The sequence below is a fragment of the Miniopterus schreibersii genome (assembly GCF_964146895.1).
Source record: "Miniopterus schreibersii genome assembly, chromosome: 7".
NCBI lineage: Eukaryota > Metazoa > Chordata > Mammalia > Chiroptera > Miniopteridae > Miniopterus > Miniopterus schreibersii.
The window spans coordinates 49,312,460-49,334,524 of record NC_138108.1 but is presented as its reverse complement, the minus strand read 5'-3'; the positions used below and the strand labels follow the sequence as shown (position 1 = coordinate 49,334,524).

Here is a 22,065-nt window from a genome sequence, read left to right as displayed (position 1 = left end):
TACCAGTTTTCATACTATTGAATCAAATATACTACACAAACAAGTTGAATAAATATTTTAATAAATCAATCAGAACATACGACCAGTTCTTAATGGCAAAATGATTTCTGAAATACTCATTGGAGTTTTAAAAGACCCTCCAATGACTGAATGTAAGTCATTGTTATATAGAAGAGCCTGTAGTTGTGCATATATTAAGTTCAATAAAAGTGTTATGAGCACTTTATGGTCTATACCAAATTGTATTTGTAAATTTCACCAAACATCTTTAGAAATTATAACTTGCTTCATCTCCTATATTTAAAATATATTCATATTCTAAGTCATAATTTGCTTTAAAATATGTTATACATAAAAATGTCAAAATGAAGCTCTTATATTTTAGACAATATAAATGTAGTACCTTTACTATGTTTGCAATATTAGTATTTATTTAGCATGCTGATATTAAGAAAATTACTAATTTTGACTACGGGCTTATGTCCACATGATTCCAAAGACCTTATTAAACTATTACCATGAGTTAACTCTCAGTGAATGCAAACACATTAAAAAAATAAACACCTGCCTTCACTTCATTATTTTTCCTGAAAAGCAGACTATAAAATATATTCTATAAGAAGGATATGCATTTATTCAAAGATGCAAGGGTTTTGGGCTGTTAACTAGCCATATTTTATATCTCAAATTTCACTGGGGATAATGTTTGCTATAAAATAATTTTATTGCACTAAGTTTTTGGAGGAAAGAGGGTGCTGAATTTACTAGATTAACCAATTTATTGTAATATCATGTAAAGATAGATACACTATTTGTTACTGCTTTAGACTTTTGTTAAACATAGAGATGATAGAATTATATAGCCTTGAATCACAAGTCCACATACAGATAAAAACTTTTCTGAGAGCCTGCTTTTTTGTCTTGTTCAAGCAACTGCTTAGTTTTTCTGAAAACAAGGAAGTGAGGAGTTCTGAAGTGATTCTGTCACTATCTGCACAATCAGCCTCTACCTCAACATTTACAGATCCCTTTGAGGCATATGTTAGGGTAATAAAAACTAGGAAACATTTCTAATAAGATTCATACATCCAATTAAGTGTTGTAGACTGTGCTGTCAGAAGTGGTTTTCTAAGCCTAAGCCTATAACACCTCCATGTGACTCTGTTTTGCTTCTTCACACACTTTGCATAATTATGTGTATTGAGAATTCTGAAAATATATATAGGCTTCACCAATTTAGAAATAAATTTATCCAGAAGTGAAAAAAGTGTGAAAGACCTTTATTACTAAGGTTCTCAATCTGCCTATGGACTCTAAAAACTGACAAACTCTAGATAAACAAACATATCAAAATTTATAACCATAAAACATAGATTTGGGATTCTGTTTCAAAATACAAAATAGCAATTTAATATTTTTCTGTAGTACAGATAGATGCAAAAAGATTTCAAAATGTACAAAAGGGAATAATAATACTCTTATTATTTAAAAAAAAATCTCTTCAGTAGAGTATTTCATGTAAAAAGATTGACTTTTTATTTAAGATTATGGACTAGGGATTAGAGTGAAGATTTTCTAGAAACTTGAAAATAGAAAACAATTTCCTTCCCAAGCACAGGATAGAAATAAGCCCTCTCTTCTTTAATATACTTTTATTTTAGAGGCAAAGCAATTGAGATTTCCTCAAAAATGAACTGATGCTTATGTAGAGTATGAAAAATGATATAAAAGAAGGTTTTTCCTTTCTTAACTGACTTGCTCTTATAATGCTACCTTCGTAGTAGTCCCAAGGGTTAAACATTCAGGGAAGTCAATCTGAGTTTCAAATATGGATCTTTCCTAGTGTAGATTTTATATATTCGTAAGATAGTGATTTCCTTGCTCTTTCTTCCACAAGTGTGAATTATTTTGTTCCTAACTTTTTTAGTGATTTGTGACAATGTATTCAACTTCATCTCCAAATCTACACTAATTTTACTTTTTTTGTATAATTGTTTTCTTGGTGTTCTACACATTCTCTTAAGGGCTAAGATGCAGGATGCTATGGATTCGCCATGCATTTTTAATGCCACCATGCTGTGTTTAACTTTCACTTTTCATTAAGCATCAAAACTGTGAGCATTAAATGTCTGATTCTGATGTTTCAATAAAAAGTGACAGTTACATTTGGCAAAACAACAGCAAAAAATAATTAAGAAACAATATCTTCTTTAACATTAGAACCCTGAAAAAGATATGGGTGGAAAAATACTCGAAATAAATATATCAAGAATAATCAAATAATTCTTTGAAACTAGAAGGATTTTCTAAATATAAAAAAATCCTTTTGTGTTAAATGATCCAGAAAAAAATAATCGCTATTTGTATTTATAATTTAGGTCATGCATTCCATTATATTTTGAGACATTTAGATTACAAACCTATTATAAAATATAATTACTTTGGTGATAAAGTTTATATTTTAAAAAATAATTTAGGACTCTTAGTTTCTTTAGGTGTGTAGGGTGTCTTCATTCCACAGTGTCTTTTATTAATAATTTTAACTCTAATTCTTTTTCGGAAGATAGTTTTTCTCCTTCCTATTCTGAATACTTTCCAGTTGTATCTTTTATTTAAGATCTCAAAAGGAGTTACAGAGCAGAAGGTCTCTGACTTACTTTCAAAACCATAGGTTCCTGGAGAACATTTAGATTCGGAAGGATGGGATATGTGATGGCTCTTCAGGCCTGCATAGACTCCAGCCCTTAAAATAATGTATGCATATACATTGTGAATGATTTTTATTTATGGCTTTTGGAAATCAGTTTTATTGCTTTGTAATCACTACTTTACAGATGCTGGACTTTTTATTTATAGATGCATGATGTTTTTATGTGTGTTTAGATATTTATATATGCTTTCTTTTTAAATACTGTGGTCTCATAAGTAAGATACCAAGAATTTAAAAATTATCTCTCATAATGTTCTACCTTTGAAGAAATAATACTAGAATAATAATTCTTAGAATTACTTGAAAGAAAACATAGTAAAAGATTCATTTAGATGACAGAATTAAACATTACATAATGAAGGTATTTGTCATTGTTCCAAAAAAATCAAGATGACATTGTTGACATAATTGATGGGTCTATTCAGAGGTTGTATGATTGCTACAGAGTTTTGGAATGTCAAGACTAGTTTTTAACAACAAAACTATTTCTAGTATGATATATTTAAATTTATTATTTCTTATATTACATTAATTATTTTCAGGCATAATAATTTTTGCAGGTTTAATTACGTGCATACTACTTATGTTTTTGAAGTGCAGCTCGCTTAATCAACATTTTCTAAATATTTAGCCTTTCTTTCATGTTTTCTATTTCCATAAATTAATGTATTGTTACACATGTTTGTAACTTTGTCATTCATCTTTATATTTCTTTATTTTGCTCTGTCTTGTGTCTGTCTCTAACAGGCTCATCTCATCTCTGTACCTCCCTCATCTCCTACCCTATGGGTACTCTAAATGCGTTGAAGGTTTCTGAGGTAGTGTAACCCAGCTTGGTCTCTAGGGGAACAGTAATGTACCTCCATGTCTTCATCCCAGTTTCCTTCTATTACGCATGATTTTCAGTACAGTGAGCAGGAGCAAATAATGATATGCTTAAGTGATATATTCTCCTATTGGTTTGAATTTGGCCACATAGAAATTTAAACGGTGCTGTTTTACGGTACTTATGTACATAATTTATTTAAAGAAGAAAACTATAGGTAAGGACTGAATGAGTGAATATAATGCTTAAGGATTTCTTGACAACCTATTTTACCGTTGTGTTTCAATAATAATGATACCGATTTTATTCAAAGTAAAAGTAGTACTTTGGACATAATCTCACGTTACTCCCCTACAACTTTATGGTAAGAGAAATGTCTATGCCAGTTGCACAGTGGACTTAGGGAAGAATTTACAGAGTAGTAAGCAGAAAGGCAGAGCATCCATATTCTAGTTAGTAGTCATCCGAGTTACTCTCAGTTTTCTCCTGTGCTTGCCCCACGTCTTTTATGATTTGCCTTGGAAAAATTTATGTCTATAAAAACTTTTTATCTCACAGATATATGATCCATACATGGAGGTCCAGGGGACAAAATGAATTCATGATTCAAAGGAAAATTTATTCAAGCAGTTGCTAATATGAATATTACATAATATGCACTTTAATTGATAAGATGGATGACATATGTTAAAATGTATAACATTAAAAATGGTGAACTATTTGGGTTTAAAGGTTTGGGAAAATAAATATATATGGTAACTATATAGGATGATGTTAGGTTTCTCAAATGTTTACACTTAAATAGTCATGAACTTTTCCCAGTTCATACTAATGGTGTCCATTTTTCATCAGTTTCTGAATAATTTACCCTGACTGTAATAAGGTTACTGAGTTAATAAGTGTCTTTTAAAGTTGTTTTTGGATAGTCATCTTCATGCCTCATAACAGATGTGATTAAACATTGCAATGACATTTACTTATAGGATATATTAACATGAACAGTGATCAGTGAGTGAAGAGATGGTCATATAAAGTAGGCAAAACACGTATGTTTACAAGCATTGTGGCATAGTGATTAGACAAATTATCATAAAAATTAGCATTCATAAAGCTTTTACACGTATATGTGAGTTCTACATCCTAACTTTATACTATTTTGTCTTGGAGGGGGAAATAGCCTAGCAAATTCTTTGCTATTTTTTTAGGAAACATATTCACTCTGTTTGAAGGTAAAATCCTGTACTTGAAAATTGTCATTCTCTGGACTCTAATTGTTTTAGACATTAGTAAGAAAATACGAGATGCTCTTTTAAAACCTAAATTTACTGATTCTTCAGTAAACCTAAATTTACTGACTCTTACTCAGTTACTGCTTGAGTTAATGAAAGTCATTCTGAAATTCAAGCCCATCACCTTCTTTTGAAAGGCAGCGACAATTGAAATAAAGTGAATAAATTAGTGTTTAGATAAAGATTATAGTTGATAAGAGAATGATAAAAATTAATTTATGAGATTTCCAGTAGTTCAGTAGACTTTAATTCATGTGTGAATTTTAGTTTGATAGATAGAAAATAAAATTTTAAGCTTTGTTTAAAGGCTTGTACTTTTTTCAAAATAACCCAAACCAAACTTGTCTATTTAATTTTAAAATAATATTACCTCTAACATTTTTCTGTATCATGCCAAATTTTCAGATACTGCTTTGAAGATACACACATTTAATGTGTATTGTTTCATTTTAACAAATTAATGTATATATTGATAAATAAGTTTTGGAGCACTCTTTAAACTTTGCAAGACATTTGATGTATGATATTTGATATTAAATATATTTAACTATTAGTATTTACTACTATTATTTAACTATTACTGCTAAAATATAAGAGATACCAAATTTGTGGTTTATAGTCCTATATCATAGGCTGGTAATTTTTATGCCTTTTTCCTGATTAGCATACATTCTATGTACATATCTAGAATCCAGAATTAGCAAGGAATTTACTACCGCCTATTATGTCTCTTGCTAGTTAAATACTCTCCACGAAGTCACTATCCATATCCTTAAAATATTCATAAAAAATAGTTTCCAAACCCCATCCTGATTATCAGCTTTATGAGGTAATATTTTGTAAAATTTTCATCATATTAGAACAAGAATACCATAGAACAAGAAATCTCAAAATACATCAATATTTACAAGAAAAAATGCAAGTGTCAATGTTTTAAACATATCACGTGAACTGAAAGTAATGTGTGAAATGTTCTGCTTTATTTTTTAAGTTATAGCATATTTCCTATACAATTAAATTTCTTCAAAGCTGATTACTTTGCATTTGATTACTCTCTTTTTGAGTGTTTTTTTTTTTCTGATTGAATTAAATAGTTGTTCTTCCATGTAGTTTTATACCACATTAAATAAATTTTTATAAGAAGGCAGATATATGTTTATTTAATTTTTTCATGCCTTGAATTTCACCACCCAATTTTACAGAACAGTCAGTAAATTTATGTTTAAATATATCTAATGTTCTAACTCATGAAAATATGGAGAAATGATGTGAAACTGGTGATCGAAGACATCTGTTAGAAGCACAAATGCATTATGTAAAAGGTTTTTTTAAAATTGCAGTTATTATTTTGGGAATGATAAATTAAATGGCTGCTAATGAACTATTCAAAGTCATAGCTGCACACTGCAGTTAGAAATGGGAGAACGAAAATAATCGCTGCTGCTCAAGTCTGTTATTTCTCCAAAGTTTATATATGTTTTTGGAATATGCTATAATCAGAAAATTTGTGTACATAGTTTGAGGCAAATTTGCTTAAAAAAATCATATTAAAAATCTTCACCAAATGTGTTATTTTACTTTGTTCAGTGAAAGCAAAGAACTATTTCAGATCTAGAAGAATCTTAAGCCCATTACTTTCTGGCAATATAACAATTTTAAAACATAAAAATTGTATCTATTGATAAATGGCCCATTTGAGAGGCTTAATAGTGCACAAAGGAAAATTCTAGTAATAGTTGAAAGTAAATTATTAGTGTTTTAAATCATACTTGGTAATTTCTACGTAGCGAAAGATAAGTGGGATTTCAGGAGAGAAGTGAAAGAAACTTTTATTTGTATATGCACTAGTAGTTTATGGAAGTTCAGATCAGTACCAACTGCAGTAGCTGGAGATGAGACTAAAGGTGAACTCCGAAGAAAGCTGGGATTTAGGTAGGCAGAGAGGAGAACCAGGCAGACACAAGAGGGTGTATTCCTTATGCATAAGACTAATGAGAACAAGAGCAGCAGTTTGGGGTCGGTTATTATAAATATGGTCAAGGCTCTAAAGCTGGGTTGTCATCACTCGTTTCACAACAAAAGGAGCAAATAAGGATGGGGAGAGGTTAAGGAAGCAGAGAGATGCAAGTGAAATTATGCAGACCTAGTTAATTTTTATCATTTAATTGCTAAACATGGAGAGCTTACAGATAAGTTTCAACTGAAAAAAAAAGTATCGTAATTAGTAAGTAATGGAATTTAATTACCCTTTGCTAACCATTGTCGTGTTCCCAGGTCTGCTGTCCACTTAACTAATGTCAGAGTCTTCCATATATCTCGGGAAGAACGACCAAATAATTAGGTTGTTGGTTAGTGTTAATGGAAAACTAATATAGTTCAAGTTGATGGATCTTTTCTCTGCAGACCACTCTCGGTATGTTTATGCAATCAAATAGCGACAAGCATAAAATCACATCCACAGTGTCTGGACTGTGCGAGGGAAGGTGTGCTAGCGGAACCTCTCCTGTAGAAATATCTAAAAGTTATTGCCAAAGAATTTTCTCTCATTAGTTTGTTTTGCCAGATGCAATAGAAGCTATAAATATGCTGTGTGCTTTTCAGATAAATATTCACCCTTTAAAAAACTATACATTTAAAATTCTTCAGTCTGAGCTTAAATCATAATGTCTATCTTGTCTTTAAAAATATATATATATTCAGTTTTGGATGAAATGTAAAAATCAATGATATTTCAAAACTATGACTAGTTTTAAATATTTTTATAGGCAATCTTTCTTCAAAAGGAATAACTATTTAGTTATAGAGCTTTAACCTGAGAATTGGTTCACATTTTCTTGACTGAGTTCTCCCATTTCTATCTGTAACTGATAAATAAGCACATTTTTATTGATAGTGATCTATTTATATTGATCCTTCATGCTTACCTCATAAACTCATTAAGAAACTTGAATTAGTCTAGTTAGTTCATGTTTCACTCAACGTGTCTGGAATTATGTAAGTAATTGTTTGTATTCTATAATAACAATCTCTTTTAGCAGGTCAGGTTGTTTCTCCACAGTCTGCTCCGGCCTGTGTTGAAAATAAAAACGATGTGAGCAGAGAAAACAGCACTGTTGACTTTAGCAAGGTAAGCTTTTCTCCCTCTCGTTTAGTTAAGCTGCTGAATTATTACTAGAAATCACTACACCTTTTAAGAGGTGTTGACACAATTTTTTGCATGCACATTTTTTTGTTACTTAGCCAAAGCTGGGTATTGTTATAGGTAGTGTTAGCATTTAAATTCACACATTTTAGTTACTCACAAAACCAATGTGTAAGTTTTTTGCATAGTGTTTAGGTTTGAGCCACTTGGTATAATGTATCCCTTCCAGTAAAAAGAATAACTGGACTTCACAGAGAATTTAACAGAAGTTTATTATTTGAAATGTTCTTATTTTTTTAAAAAATTATTTTTATTTATTTATGGAAAAGGAAATCATATAAAGTTTCATTTTTGTGATTCAGAGAAAGATGTCAGTGTAAGAAATCACTAGAACATGGTGGAACTGAGCAAAGCTTCCAATGAAAACATAATAAAGCTTACTGTTGAGGGATACATCTAATTGGAGCCAATTCAAATGAAATCACTTAAATTATTCTAAGAAAATAATGAGTCTGAATATGATGGGATTTTGGTTAACAAGTTCCTGACGTTGTGTGTGTGCCGTTGCGGGCCATGGCAAACTAACAAACAGGAAAGAGGAGTTTCAATACTGACCAAAAGTAAAGAGGGTCAACCATTCTCATCTGAGTGGCTGGCGCAGGGGGCTCCTGTTTTGTTTCCCCCTCACCCTTAGCACGGGCAGTGGGAACAGCGGGAGGAGGTGGGGCGGGGCAGCGGGGGCCCACTGCTGGTCTCGGGGGAGCGCCGCGGCGGCTGGGCGTTGCTGTCGGGCCCCGCGCCGGCCGGTGCTCTGGGCCCGCCGTGTGCGTGCTCCGCTCGGCGCCGGTGGAGTCCGTGGGCGCGGTGTACCAGCTTAAGCCTGTTAATTATGCGTGCAGGGACTGGGAGGCCACCAAAAGGGGCACACTAGTCCATGTGGGATGAAACAAAGGCATGAGAAAGGACCTCCACACCAGCAAGAGAGAGAGGTGAGGGGAAACTCGGGCTATGTTTCCACGCCGGCTCAAAGCTCATTTCACTGTATGGAGGCATGCGATTCAGACATTAAGCAAGTTCAAATGTAATCCATTTGCTGTCCCCCAAAATACCTTTTTAAAGCATTGCATCGTCATTCATCTGCAAGTTGGCATAAAACTGTTGCAAACTGTCATACATTTAATTGCTTATATTCTTCATTTGGGACAATATCTTAAAAGCAAGGATGGTTCTGGCCTGGGGCTCAGGTGATTGGAGAGTCGTCCTGCACACCAAAGGTTGAGGGTTTGATTCTGCTCAGGGTACCTATGGGAGGCAACCAATTGATGTTCCTCTCTCACGTCGATCTTTCTTTCTTTCTTCTTCCCTCTCTCTAAAAATCAGTAAAAACATATCTTTGGGTAAGGATTAAATAAATAAAAGCACTGACATAAGAAATTGCTTATTTATTTACGCAGGCATTAACAGTACAACATGGGCATATATCAAAAACAATGATAATCACATCTTTTCAACTAAATTACCTTTTAACTTTTTTTTTTTAAAGATATAACCCTTTCAGACTGTTATAAAATTCAGTTCCACTGTGATCTTCTGCCCAACCTTGTTCCCTAGAGATATAACTATTTCTCCCCAACAGCTTACACACCAAATGCCCAGAATGAAGCATCTTTCTCTTCTTAGCATAAAGGTCTGGAGAACCCAGAAACAGGGCTGTAAATCCAGATGCATCAGAGTATACCTTGATTTCTTTATGGTCCTATTCAGAGGAAAACAAAATTCCAGGATTCTTTATGTTCATTCCAAGTGTTTTAATCTACTTGAGGATTGTCTTAGGGATGTATTCAACCTAATTCCTTCCTCAGAGGTCTTTTAGGTATTTGTAATTTTATTACAGGTAAATTGTGGTCCTTAAGTGTGTCCTAAAATGTGACCTTATGTATTAAAAGATAGTTATAGTGCTAAGTAAGGTTTTTTAATGAATTATATATTAACACAAATACAAAAATATAGGGTTGCCCCAGGAATAATATAATATATAATTGCAATATAATAATATAACTAGATAATATATAATTAATCTATTACCCCCTCAAGTATATAACTACTTCAAGAATAATATAATGTAATGAGTATAGTATAATGGCTACTCCAGATATACGTTAACTATAATTTATTAAATTTAAAATAAAAAGATAAATTTGCTAATCCTAAAATAAAATTCTGTATATTTAATGTGTTTTTTTTCTAAATTACAGATGTCAAGTAATGATATATTAGGTATTATGTAATGCAAAAATAAAATCATGTGTAAGGACCATATATTTCCTTTTATAAAATTAAACTATCTTAGCATACTATGTACTTCTTGATTTAATTAAATTGCATCTTAAGGCAGTTGTTTGTATAACTGCCACCTGCCTGAGGCACAGACTTCAATAGTGAAGACTATGGCATTTTTCAAGCAACAAATGAGTTTATAGAAAGTTTTTCAGTTGGAATTTAGACTTTTCATGAAAGTTATGACAGGTATTATCAATATTGTTTATCAATTATAGATTTTCTTATACAGCTATTTTCTTATTTTAAATTTTGTTCCAGTGTATTAACATTGTATAATTGTTATTTCCATTGGGGGAAAACTTAATTGTTTAATCTTCTAAGCTTTGAAAGACTTTGGGCTAATAGTGTATAGTAATCTTTTGTTGCCTTCTTAAAAATTTACATAATGAAATGATAAAGCATTAATAGTTGAAAACATTTTCAATGTATTTATATCTCCTAGCTAGAAAAATAACTACAAAAATATGCTAATAATTCCCATGAAATATAGCCTCCTAATAATAAGGTAAATAAATAATTTTATGTCTATAAATTAAAAAGTTAGATTCTATAAATGGAAAATATTTACCATATAATATCCTAATGTATATGGTTTATGAGTTTATAATTTATATTTGGAAATATATTTATAGATTAGAACTTTGGAATTTTTAATATTATAATTTTTATAGGAACTTTTGCTTTATTAAATTTTTCCCCTTTAAAATAGAACATTGGTTCTATTTGATATTTTAAGTGGAGTACTGTAGAGTATTTTTATATTTAATCCTTAGGATAAAATGTATACTCCATATAATGAATTTTATGTTTTGTGACATCCTTGTTTTACACATAAATTAAGTAGTTATAAACCTTCTAAATAGCTGTGCTGAGGTCTTGATTTCAGAAAGCAACATATTTAATGTAATCACTAAAGTCTGGCTATGGACTTTCAAAGGTATTCCTAAAAGTTTTAATTTTTTTCATTTTAAACTTCTTGAGAAAACTATTCTCAAATCATTAAACTTGCAAAAGAACTATATGTCCTAAAAAAAAAAATATATATATATATATATATATATATCTCTGCCTCACCTATATTTGCCAGAGCTCTTTTTTTTCTCTCTCTCGGCTATTTCCACTTTGATTTTGGGCCCCATTTCATAACACCAGAGCATGAAACCAATTACTAGAGCAGATAAAAATCTTATTCTCCCTACTAAGTGATTTCCATAAAAAGCAACTCAGATGAATTAGAAACAAGAAATAGACCTTGTAAAATTGACTTTAAAGTCACCGCTTGGTTTGCACTGAGGCCCTGTGCATAAAATTAATATTTACTCTTAAGAACAGTTTACATTCATTTTTCAGACTTCACCCTTTACTAAGCATTTCTTCTTGTTAATGATCACTTTTGTCTTATGTGCATTCATTTCAGTCACAGACATCTCATATCAGAAATTCAACTACGGCTCTTCAGCCACCCCAAATGTTAATGCTTTTATTCTTGTTTTCTTTACTCTGCCAGATTTAAATTCTCCGATGAGAAATTAAAATTGAAGAATGATCAGGCTAAGTATAGAATGGGAAGGATGTAGGATAAAGATGAAGACTAGAGTCACAATTACCACTACAAGGAGAAACGTGTATATATTTTTTGAAATAGGCATATTTTGAGAATTAATTAAAATGTATTGTGCACAAAATTTAGATAATGCAACCTAAAAATATTTAAGTCTATTGGAAAATACTAATTAAATTATGACTTAAGCATGTTAATTTAATTAAGCACATGCTCTCTTCTCCCTGAAAATTTTAAGATTACAGATACTGAGGAAATTTCTTTTAAAGATACTGAATAGAGAAATTAGAGTATTCAGCTTATTGATGACAAGTTAGAAAAATACACAGGTAAAGGGAAAAAGTTATTCTTAAAGGGCAAAAGGCATGTTTAACTATTGAAAAAAATCTAAACTCTATTTATTGATGGATTACCATATGTGAAGCACTGTACTAGGACATAATTTAGCAAATTTTTCCAATTTTGATTTATCTTATTTTACTTTGTGGTGCTTGCAGGTTGATCTGCATTTTATGAAAAAGATTCCTCCAGGTGCTGAAGCTTCAAACATCTTAGTTGGGGAGCTGGAGTTTTTGGATCGAACTGTAGTTGCATTTGTCAGGTTGTCTCCAGCTGTATTGCTGCAAGGACTGGCTGAAGTCCCAATCCCAACCAGGTAAAAAGTATAACACCATCTCTTGCATTTTTCTTAAACCATTTTGTGTGTGTGTGTGTGTGTGTGAAAACAACCAAACAAATAAAACAAAAACAAGGAGTAAATATAATTTACTCTGAGAATTTTTTCTAGAAACGAATTCATGAAATTTGTTTTTTTCTTGTGGTGGAGGAGGGGAAAAATTCTTTAAAACTTACCCAGTTCTTTCCTCCTTCCTCTTAAACTTTTATGTTTGGTAAAAAGTGATAAAGTGTTAGGCTTTTCTTAAAGATTGCATTTAAGTATGGGCTAAAGAGAATCCTGTATATGACTGTGGTCAAACACAAAAAAAATCAAAGTTTCAAGCTTGGTTTATGCTTGAATGAGTAGGCCTCCAAAGTACATGTAAGTGCCACTGTTAGGCTAGTTCCTGCTTAGCTAATGTGCATCATGGTCCTGTGGTTGAATCCAAATCAGAAGCACAAACTTAATTTGCTTATCAGAACTTGTTTCTCATTGAATTATGCATAAACTAACAACTTAGGGATAGTATAAGTTGAATTATAATTATTTATAATTTATCTCTATTTTATAGGTATAAGACTGTCCACAGGCAAAAATGTGCAGAAAAAAATAATTGACTTCAGAACATTAGGTTCCTAACAATTCACCGGGAACCTTGTTTTCTTCCTGTCTCCCTCCATCACATGTGATTTCTGTATAAAGACAGCCTTTCACTGTGGTCCTCTGCTCATAGCGAAGCATCTCTCTCTGGGCCCCGCCTTTCCGTGGCGGGCGCCTGTTGTTTGATGTGCTTTTCAGATGCTGTTAGTGCGCCTCCTCTTCCAAACATCACATACCTCAGCCAAGGCAAGATGACGTAAGGTTCAGGTGCTGTGGCATCTGGGTTTATAGAGTGTTTTCTCGCTGAACATTTGGCCTTAACTCAAAGCACAGCAGATTACATCACTCTGCGCTTTGATTATGGATAAGACATCCCCAAAATATGGAATAGTTTTGTCAGGAGAGGCCCCATTTTGTAAGAGCTCAGCTAACTGGAATGGGATTCAGTGTTTGAATACCTGTGCCTGAATCTGGTTTAAAGAAGGAACCTGCTTACCATTCAGGTTACAGAAAGAAGTTCATCCTTTTAGGGGGCAACTGAGACTTCTGATACTTACCAACTTTTACTGAAAAAGGGGAAGAATGAACTGAGCACATTAATGGCACCTGACTATGATTAAAGCTAATTTTTCTACACACTATTCTGTAACCTATTCAGAGTTTCTGTGAATTTGGGGGTTAGATTTAAGATGTCAAAGTTACTAATTGCAGAGGTATTATTTTAGTAGTTTAGAATTCCTTATTAGTTTTCCAAGCCATGCATTCTTGTTCCACCATTTAGGGTGGTGTCTGATGAACTCTGAGTAGATGATGGCTGTTCCACCATTTAGGGTAGTGTCTGATGAACTCTGAGTAGATGATGGCTGTTTGTGACCATGAGAATTCCTGTCTTTCAAAGGAGAGAAAAGAAAAATTCCCAGGAGTGAAGTCATAATGGGGTTATGCACCCTCACTTTGAAAACTGTCAAGGTTTAGGTGACCTCATTTCATACTGAGATAGCAAAATATGTGCAGAGAACAATGGAGGGGAAATTAGGGGTTTGGTAGAGCCACTGTATAGGGAGAAACTAGAAAGACTTAACTGGTTAGGAAAGGGAAAAATAGATTTGTTAGACGAATAGAACAAAGAAAGCCATGGGAGGTTCCCAAATATCCTTTCTTAGGACAGAAGGGCTCACCACGACTATAAGAGCAACACAGCAAAGATGTGAGAAAATAATCTTTTAGGACTCTGTAAATAGCCCATGAAATGGAAACCTGAAAAATAACAACATGTACATAGGTTAGGAAATTTCTTTAAAGTATTATAGTTGATAAAGCATCTGCCACCACATTAAACTCTTCCAGTTTTAAATGTATAGTGTATGTTTCTGTATAGTAGAAATGGACTTGGATTCAGTTTCAACTGACACAGAAACTTAATTTCAGACCTTATATAGGACTATATAATATATGCTTCATGTAAAAACATGTACAGTTGCTAAAGTTTGTAAGTAAATGAAGGGTAGAATTATAGTATCTATTTTCATATACCTTACAAAGCTATCAGTCTTCATATTTGAGCATAAACCATTTAACAAATGAATATTGTAGAGTTATATTGCAGAATATAGGGCATTTAAAATTTTCACAATTTCCTCATAGCACTGACCTTTTCAGAGACAGGACAATCACCAGTCCTGCAAAGTTAGAGCACGTATTGATTTCTTAAAAAACTCCAGTTGTGACTATGAGTTTGCCAGACCTTCAACCTATTTAGATGGAATATCACAGTTCACCTGGTATTTTTATTCCTCCAGCATTGGAATGAATAGATCTTTAACTCCCCTTTTTTTCTGCCTAACTGGTTTTTGATTCCTGACAGCAATTTTTTTTTTTGGTATTTGATGTACATTTTATATGCACCTATTGTTTTTTGACCATGTGTTCTTTCTTTGTTTATACAGCTGTATTACCTTTCCTCCCTTTTACCCCATTCTACAATTTGCTTATTAGTGAATTCTCTTTTTAACAATTCAGAAAGTTTTAAAAAGATTTTTCATTTGTCACCTTACTCCTCTAAGAACTATAGAATCCTTAAAATTCTCACTAACAACTGTGTAGGTCCTACCAGTAACTCTGAGATCAAAATAACCACAGATTCCCAATGCTTAAAAATCTAAAGCATAAGAGGTCAAGCATTATAAAATGTTTCAAAATAATAATAAACTGTGGAAAAAATACAGAAATATTTTACATAGCAATCCCCATATTCAGTATTCTTTGAGATGAGTGATTCTGAACTACTAAAATAATTTTTATATTTCTACTATAAAACATTTGTTTTATTTTCTTCTCAATTACAGATTTTTGTTCATTCTTCTGGGACCCCTGGGAAAGGGTCAACAGTACCATGAGATTGGCAGATCAATTGCAACCCTAATGACGGATGAGGTATTTATCCAAGTTCATTGGGAACCTTTTTTTCCACTAGGTACACCTAACTTTTGGAGTTCCTGTATTCATGACAATTTACTGTGAATTAGATTTCTCTGTATTGAGTCCCCTTCTACGTTTTCACTGTAAAATTTCCTTTGGAAAAATTTGTTTAAAAGGGGTAATAAATTCACACATAAAAATATAATGCTTTAAAACCTCATATTCTAAAAAATAATTTGTTAGCGACATTTAGAATATATTTATTAATATTCCCCTTACATTATATGTGTTTTCAGAGCAAGCAGCATTTTAACTATGATTGCCTATCTTGTTTTGGGCAAAGTGATTTTTTTGGAAAAAAATTTTAACAACTTTATTGAGATAAAAGTCCCATGGCACACAATTCACCCATTGGAAGAGTATGTTGCATTGGCTTTTAGTATGTTCAGAGTTGCATGCAATCACAGGGAGTGAGCAAAATAACTGTAAAGTCTCAAGAAAAAACAGTGACAGTTTATCTGAATAGTATACATGACAATAAAAACCATGCAATATCTATCAACTTTCTTTACAAAGGCTTGTATGTAGTTGTTCTGAACCTGGGAGTGTTTGAACCATTAGAAGAACTATAGATGGATTTCATGGGGCCTGTGATCTCTGTGATACAGCACATGAATTTGTCTTTATAAAAAAATTGTGTATAGATTTTGTGGACTGAAAAAAAAACTTTCATCAGCTTCTCAAAGAGCTGTATATTTTAAAAATGTAAGATCATAAAAATAAGAAAATAAAATGTAGTGTTATGTAACTGGTTTCTTATATTCCCCAACACCTTATGGAAATTTATTTTTATTGTTTTATTGTTCTTATTACTAAAGAATAACAGATGCAAAAGATCACAGAAGGGCCATAAATTGAAAATTTAGTAGTAAATAACGAATGGGATTATGCAATTTTAGAATCTCATCTAAATAATTTAATGATGTTTTTACTGACTTTATGACTTCAGATACTTTAAAATCTCTAAAAAGAGCAAATTAATATTGTGTATAACTTTTCCTAGACTTATGAAATCTGAAAAATTGAACTTGTGTTTGGGGAGTTGATAGGAATTATTCTATTGTATCTGTTCAATTTCTGCTTTATAGTTTTATATCAATTCGTTTTTGATATTTACACATAGGAAACCAAAAGCTAGAAGAAACATATTTTTCATCAATTTCAGAAAAGCCAACTTATGGAGTGTATTAGTTTCCTATGACTGCCATAAAAAAATTATACAAACTGGGTGATTAAAAATTATACAAACTGGGTAATGCATTTTCTCATATTTTGGGGGGCCATACTTAATTCAAATTAGGCTAAGGCAACCTCCTAAGATCTTCCTGACATAGTTTCTCTCTGAATCTCTTGAGCAGGAAGCAGGGAAGGATCAGAGTTTCTTTCTGAGTCATTTGTTTCTTAATAAATATCTTAAAATCAATATCCCCCAAAAGCAGCTTCAGGGTGGCAGAATTTTGGCCCTATCACTTCCATCCCCCTTTCCTTTTCTCTTACTCTTGCTTCCAGAAATTTCAACATTCATTCTAGCATTCTGAGAAAAATATATATCTGTGGACACTCATATATTAAATGAAATTATAATATTTTACATTAAAAACTCCTATTTCTTCAAATTGTATAATCTCACTGGGAAATGGAAAACACTGAACACATTAAGGTTTTATATATTTTTAAAACCTATAAATGAGATTTCTTTTCCTTCTATAGGTATTTCATGATGTTGCTTACAAAGCTAAAGATCGTAATGACTTGGTATCAGGAATTGATGAATTTCTGGATCAGGTTACTGTTCTCCCTCCTGGAGAGTGGGATCCGAGCATTCGTATAGAGCCTCCAAAAAATGTTCCTTCCCAGGTATGTATATTTGAAAATACTGTTAAAAATCCCAGTTTTTCTTGTCTTTTAAATAATCTACCAAACTAGTATAACCCATCAAAAGGATTGAAATGATTTAAATTACAACCTCTGTGATATTGTGCTCGATAATAAGAAATATGTATTTGGTGTTCCTCCTGTTTCTGGCACAGAGCTCCTAGAACCTTTGGAATTTCCTATAATGAGAGCAACAAAAATGTCTTTTGTTATGTTGAGGTGGGTTTTGGAACTCACTTAAGGATGGGACTGATTGCCAGTGAAGCCAACCGTGTGATTAGAAGGTTGGAACTTTAAAGTTTCACCCTCTCACCTCCAGGGAGGGGAGAGGGGCTGGAAATTGAGTTCAATCACCAATGGCCAATTGTTTAATCGATTATGCCTATGTAATGAAGCCCCCATAAAACCCCAGTGGGGTTCAGAGAGCTTCAAGGTTGGTGAGCACATGGAGATTGAGGAGGGTTGTGCACCTGCTGAGGACATGGAAGCTCTCTCCCCTTTCCCTGTATGTTGGTGTATGCATCTCCAACATAGGCTGTTCCTGAGTTATATCATTTTATGATAAACTGGTGTTCTAGTAAGTAAAATATTTCTCTGAGTTCTGTGAGCTGCTCTGTCAAATTAGTTGAAACCCAAAGACAGGATCTTGGAAACCTGAGCTTGTCACTGGCATCTGAAGTGGGAGTGGGGCTGAGAGGGCGGTCTTGCAGGACTGAGCCCTGGGCCTGTGGTATCTGATGCTATCTGTGGGGAGATAGTGTCAGAATCGCATTGAATTGTAGGACACCCAGCTGGTGTCTGGAGTATTGCCTGGTGGTGCTGGGAATCCTTTCTTCCCTCCGCATGGAATTGGTACCAGAATCTATTTAACCCCTAAGAAGGCAGAGCCATGAAGTTACAAAGTCTTCCTTGATCTTATCCAACACTCCTCACTGAGAAATTCGGTGTATTGATGATATGCTACTAAATTAAACAGGCCCATACCTCTGGAAAGACTTTAGACCCACCTTAAAACATATTATACTGGAGGAAAATTAAATTTTTAATAAAGATGTAAAATATGGCTTAAGAAAAAGTCCATTACTGTCTTCCTATATTCTGATGCATCACTTTAAAGTTAGCAAGTATTAGGAAAATTCAAAGGTATGGTTTAATCTTATTACATAGAAAACTTCTTATTACTGCTAATCATATTAATGATTAGGAAATTTTTAAATTACAATTCTTATGTTTATATTACCTTGGTGTGAGTGTATGGCATAAAAATTATAAAAATTCTGCCTATAAAAACCTACTGTGCATTTACTCATTTATATTATACATATAATCCCGAAAGATAGAAAAAAAGATTGTTGCTATTATTTGGGGTAATTTTCTTATTGTAGGCATGACTTTGTTGAGAGTGGTGGCCAAATGTTTGTTAAGCCCACTCCTCATAGTGCCACCTCTATTTCTACTGAATCTGCACCCTACAATTGTCCCAGTTGTCATCTAGTCAGCCTTGTTTTTGGCTCTTGTCCCTGTGGAGTCCAGATGGCCTAATTGACCCACCCCTGGACATAGAAGTTTTCCTGGTTAGCCAGAGATGTGCAAATGAGCAGTTATACCACTAAAACATGAGTGTTTAAAAAAGTCATCTTAAATCTCACTATCAATTTAAGGAAAATAAGCTGACATCTGTCTCATTTCTATATTTTCATTCTGAAAAGATAATTTTCTTTTCTTTTCTCAGCAATTATAATTTTGTCATCCTGCAGCCACATAGTTTCAGTTGATCTACTACTAAAATAAAAGAAGTCACTTAAGGGGTAATTTTAAGGGTTATGCATTGTCTTATTTTTGTATTTGTGTGCATCTTTGCACTTACCATAGTAGAAAAGGCAATATAATGCTTCCTGAAGTACTAAGAAACTCTTGAATAGATACTATTTGGAAAATTTAATGAAAATATTAATACATTGAGACTTTAAAAGTCACTTTTTAATACCATTTAGTGTGTTTTTTTTTTAACATCAATTTGTTTTTCAAACATTAAACTGAAGTCAAGCATTTTTGAAAACACTTTGCCTTTGAGGAATGATGTTATTGAGGCAAGTTGAAGCATGGAAGCTCTGTATTTTTAAAATTATTTTTATTAGACTCTATCAGAATTTATTGGATTCTGGATATTGGGAGGCCATAAGAGAAAGAACATTGAGTTAAGAATCAAGACCCCTGGATTCTGCTATTATCTCTTTGTATGACCTTGAACAGACGCCCTAACTTCTCTGTACTGACGTTCTGAGTCAGCATGTGCAATAGAACTTTCTGCAAGAATAGAAATGTTCTATATCTGTGATATATAAAAGCCAAGCCACTATTGAGCACTAGAAATGTGCCTATTGCAACAGAGTAGCTGAATTTTAAACTTTAATTAACTTAAATTTAAACAGTCACATACTTTTAGTGGCTATCATTTTAGACAACATAGTTTTGTATGAGTTTGAATTAGAGATATGCTGTATGTTCTGTACATTAGTATTTTTAATGTATGTTATAATTAAATATCATACTATGAAGCTGTTTTCTTTTATTAGATGGAGCAAAATAAATTCAAGTATATTAAGCACTCTGACTTCATACTTGTTCAAATAATATTTTCCCCTATGGGATAATTTCTATCGTTTTTATTCTTTTGACATGTATAAATAATGGAATTTTAAGTACTTTTTCCTTTCAGTTAAGAGAAAAACAACCAGTCACCTCAAGCGATAACACTGAAAATATCATTAGAACTTGTATCAGTCATTATAATCACTCCCTTTTGTATACTCTCAACTTCTTTGCTTTTCTTTCAGGCCATTTACTTGCTTGTCAAAACTAAAACCCAGTGTGAATTCAACTCTTTAGTCTGTACCTGCCTTGGTACAGCTGAATGTGGTTAAAGGAAAACATATAATTACACTGACTGATCTCACATAATTCTGAACCATATCCCTCAAGTGGACCCTTAATGTTGCAAGTTCACCAGACTACCTTAGTTCAATCATTCTCTCTAGATGACATTTCACACCTGTTTTCTCACCTCAAACCCTCATCACATCCTTTCTGACCTTCACTCTCAGATGTTGACTTGCTTTCTACTTCCTTAAGAAATATGAAATGATTAAAAGAGAATTTCTCCAGACTCCCCCCACCACACCTATCTGCCTGCCAGCATCTGCACCCACATACTCTGCCTCCCATATAATACTATTGATAGATTATCCAAAGTGCAGTAGATCCCATCTCTTCACACCTACTCAACGACATTATCCACCAATTCTCCTCTTTCTTCTCTATATCATCAATTCTTTTTTTTTTTTTTTTTAATATATCTTTATTGATTTCAGAGAGAGGAAGGAAGAGGGAGAGAGAGATAGAAACATCAGTGATGAGAGAGTCATTGATCGGCTGCCTACTCACGCCCCCGACTGGGGATCAAACCCACAACCCAAGCATGTGCCCTGATTGGGAATCGAACCACGATCTCTTAGATCCTAGGCTGACGCTCAACCACTGAGCCACACCCGGCCGGGCTATATCATCAATTCTTTTGTTCTGTATTATATAGTTTTTATTAGCATACAACATTGTTAATTTTCATATCTTAAAAAAAGAATTGTCAGTATTGTTACCGCTGCAACCAAATACCATAGAAGAGTTCCCTGTCCTTCCTGCCTCCAATTTCTCGCCTCCAATTCTCTCTTAAACCTACTCAAATAAGCCTTTTGCCTCCATCACTTCACTAAAATTACTTCCATGAAGGTCACCAAAGATCTCTACAATGTGAAATTTTATGGTCAGCCTCAGTCTGCATTTTATTTAGCCTATTAATCAGCAGCATTAGACAGAGTTGATAACTCCTTGATATACTTTGTTTACTTGGCTCTGAAACACCATATTCTTGGTTTTCCTTGTAGTTCACATGACTTGGTTTTCACTCCTTCCTGGTCTTCTTTTCTGGCTTCTCCTCTTCTCTCTGGTTTCTTTATGGTGATGTGATATAGGACCCAGTCCTTAGTCATTCTCTCTTCTATCTATCCTCATTCTCTTGGTAATATATTCTAATTTTATAGCTTTAAATCTCCCAAATGTATTTTTCACACTGAACTTGAGTTATTTATCTAAATGCCTATCCTGTGTCTCCACTTGCATGTCTTATAGATATCCAAAACAACATGTCCTATAGTATTTGAACTGAATTGTAAACTATCTCATTTCCATACCAGTATACATCTTTGCATTCATATTAGAAGAGTCAATATAATGCTTTCTGAAGTAAATAAGAAACTGATCTTTTTTAAAATTGTCTACCATCTGCACCTTCCCATCTTGGTAGGGCTAACTCCACACTTACAGTTGTGCTAATTCCACATTTACAGTAGATCAAACCAAAAAATGTACTGTTTTCTCTTATATCTGACTTCCATTCTGGCAGAAATGCTCTTGGCATTGCCTTCAATATTTATCCAGAATTATACAATTTCTCACTATTGCTATTGCTACCACCCCATTTCAAGCTACCATTATAATGCTCCTCAATTACTGATCTAGGCTCCTAAATG

The 22,065-nt window shown here is 33.1% G+C and overlaps 1 protein-coding gene across 11 annotated transcripts in view; it reads left to right on the top strand.

The window, feature by feature from the left end:
* The window catches only part of SLC4A10 (solute carrier family 4 member 10), a 206,109-nt gene that overhangs the window by 119,553 nt on the left and 64,491 nt on the right, over positions 1–22,065 (top strand). For 6 of the 11 annotated variants that reach the window (XM_081143037.1, XM_081143034.1, XM_081143039.1 and 3 more), the window contains exons 7-11: positions 7,861–7,952; positions 8,867–8,956; positions 12,366–12,523; positions 15,472–15,559; positions 17,315–17,461. In XM_081143037.1, the coding sequence (XP_080999163.1) occupies positions 7,861–7,952; positions 8,867–8,956; positions 12,366–12,523; positions 15,472–15,559; positions 17,315–17,461 (575 nt within the window). The remainder of the gene's footprint in view (positions 1–7,860; positions 7,953–8,866; positions 8,957–12,365; positions 12,524–15,471; positions 15,560–17,314; positions 17,462–22,065) is intronic. The other 5 variants (XM_081143043.1, XM_081143041.1, XM_081143044.1 and 2 more) reach the window with 1 other exon arrangement.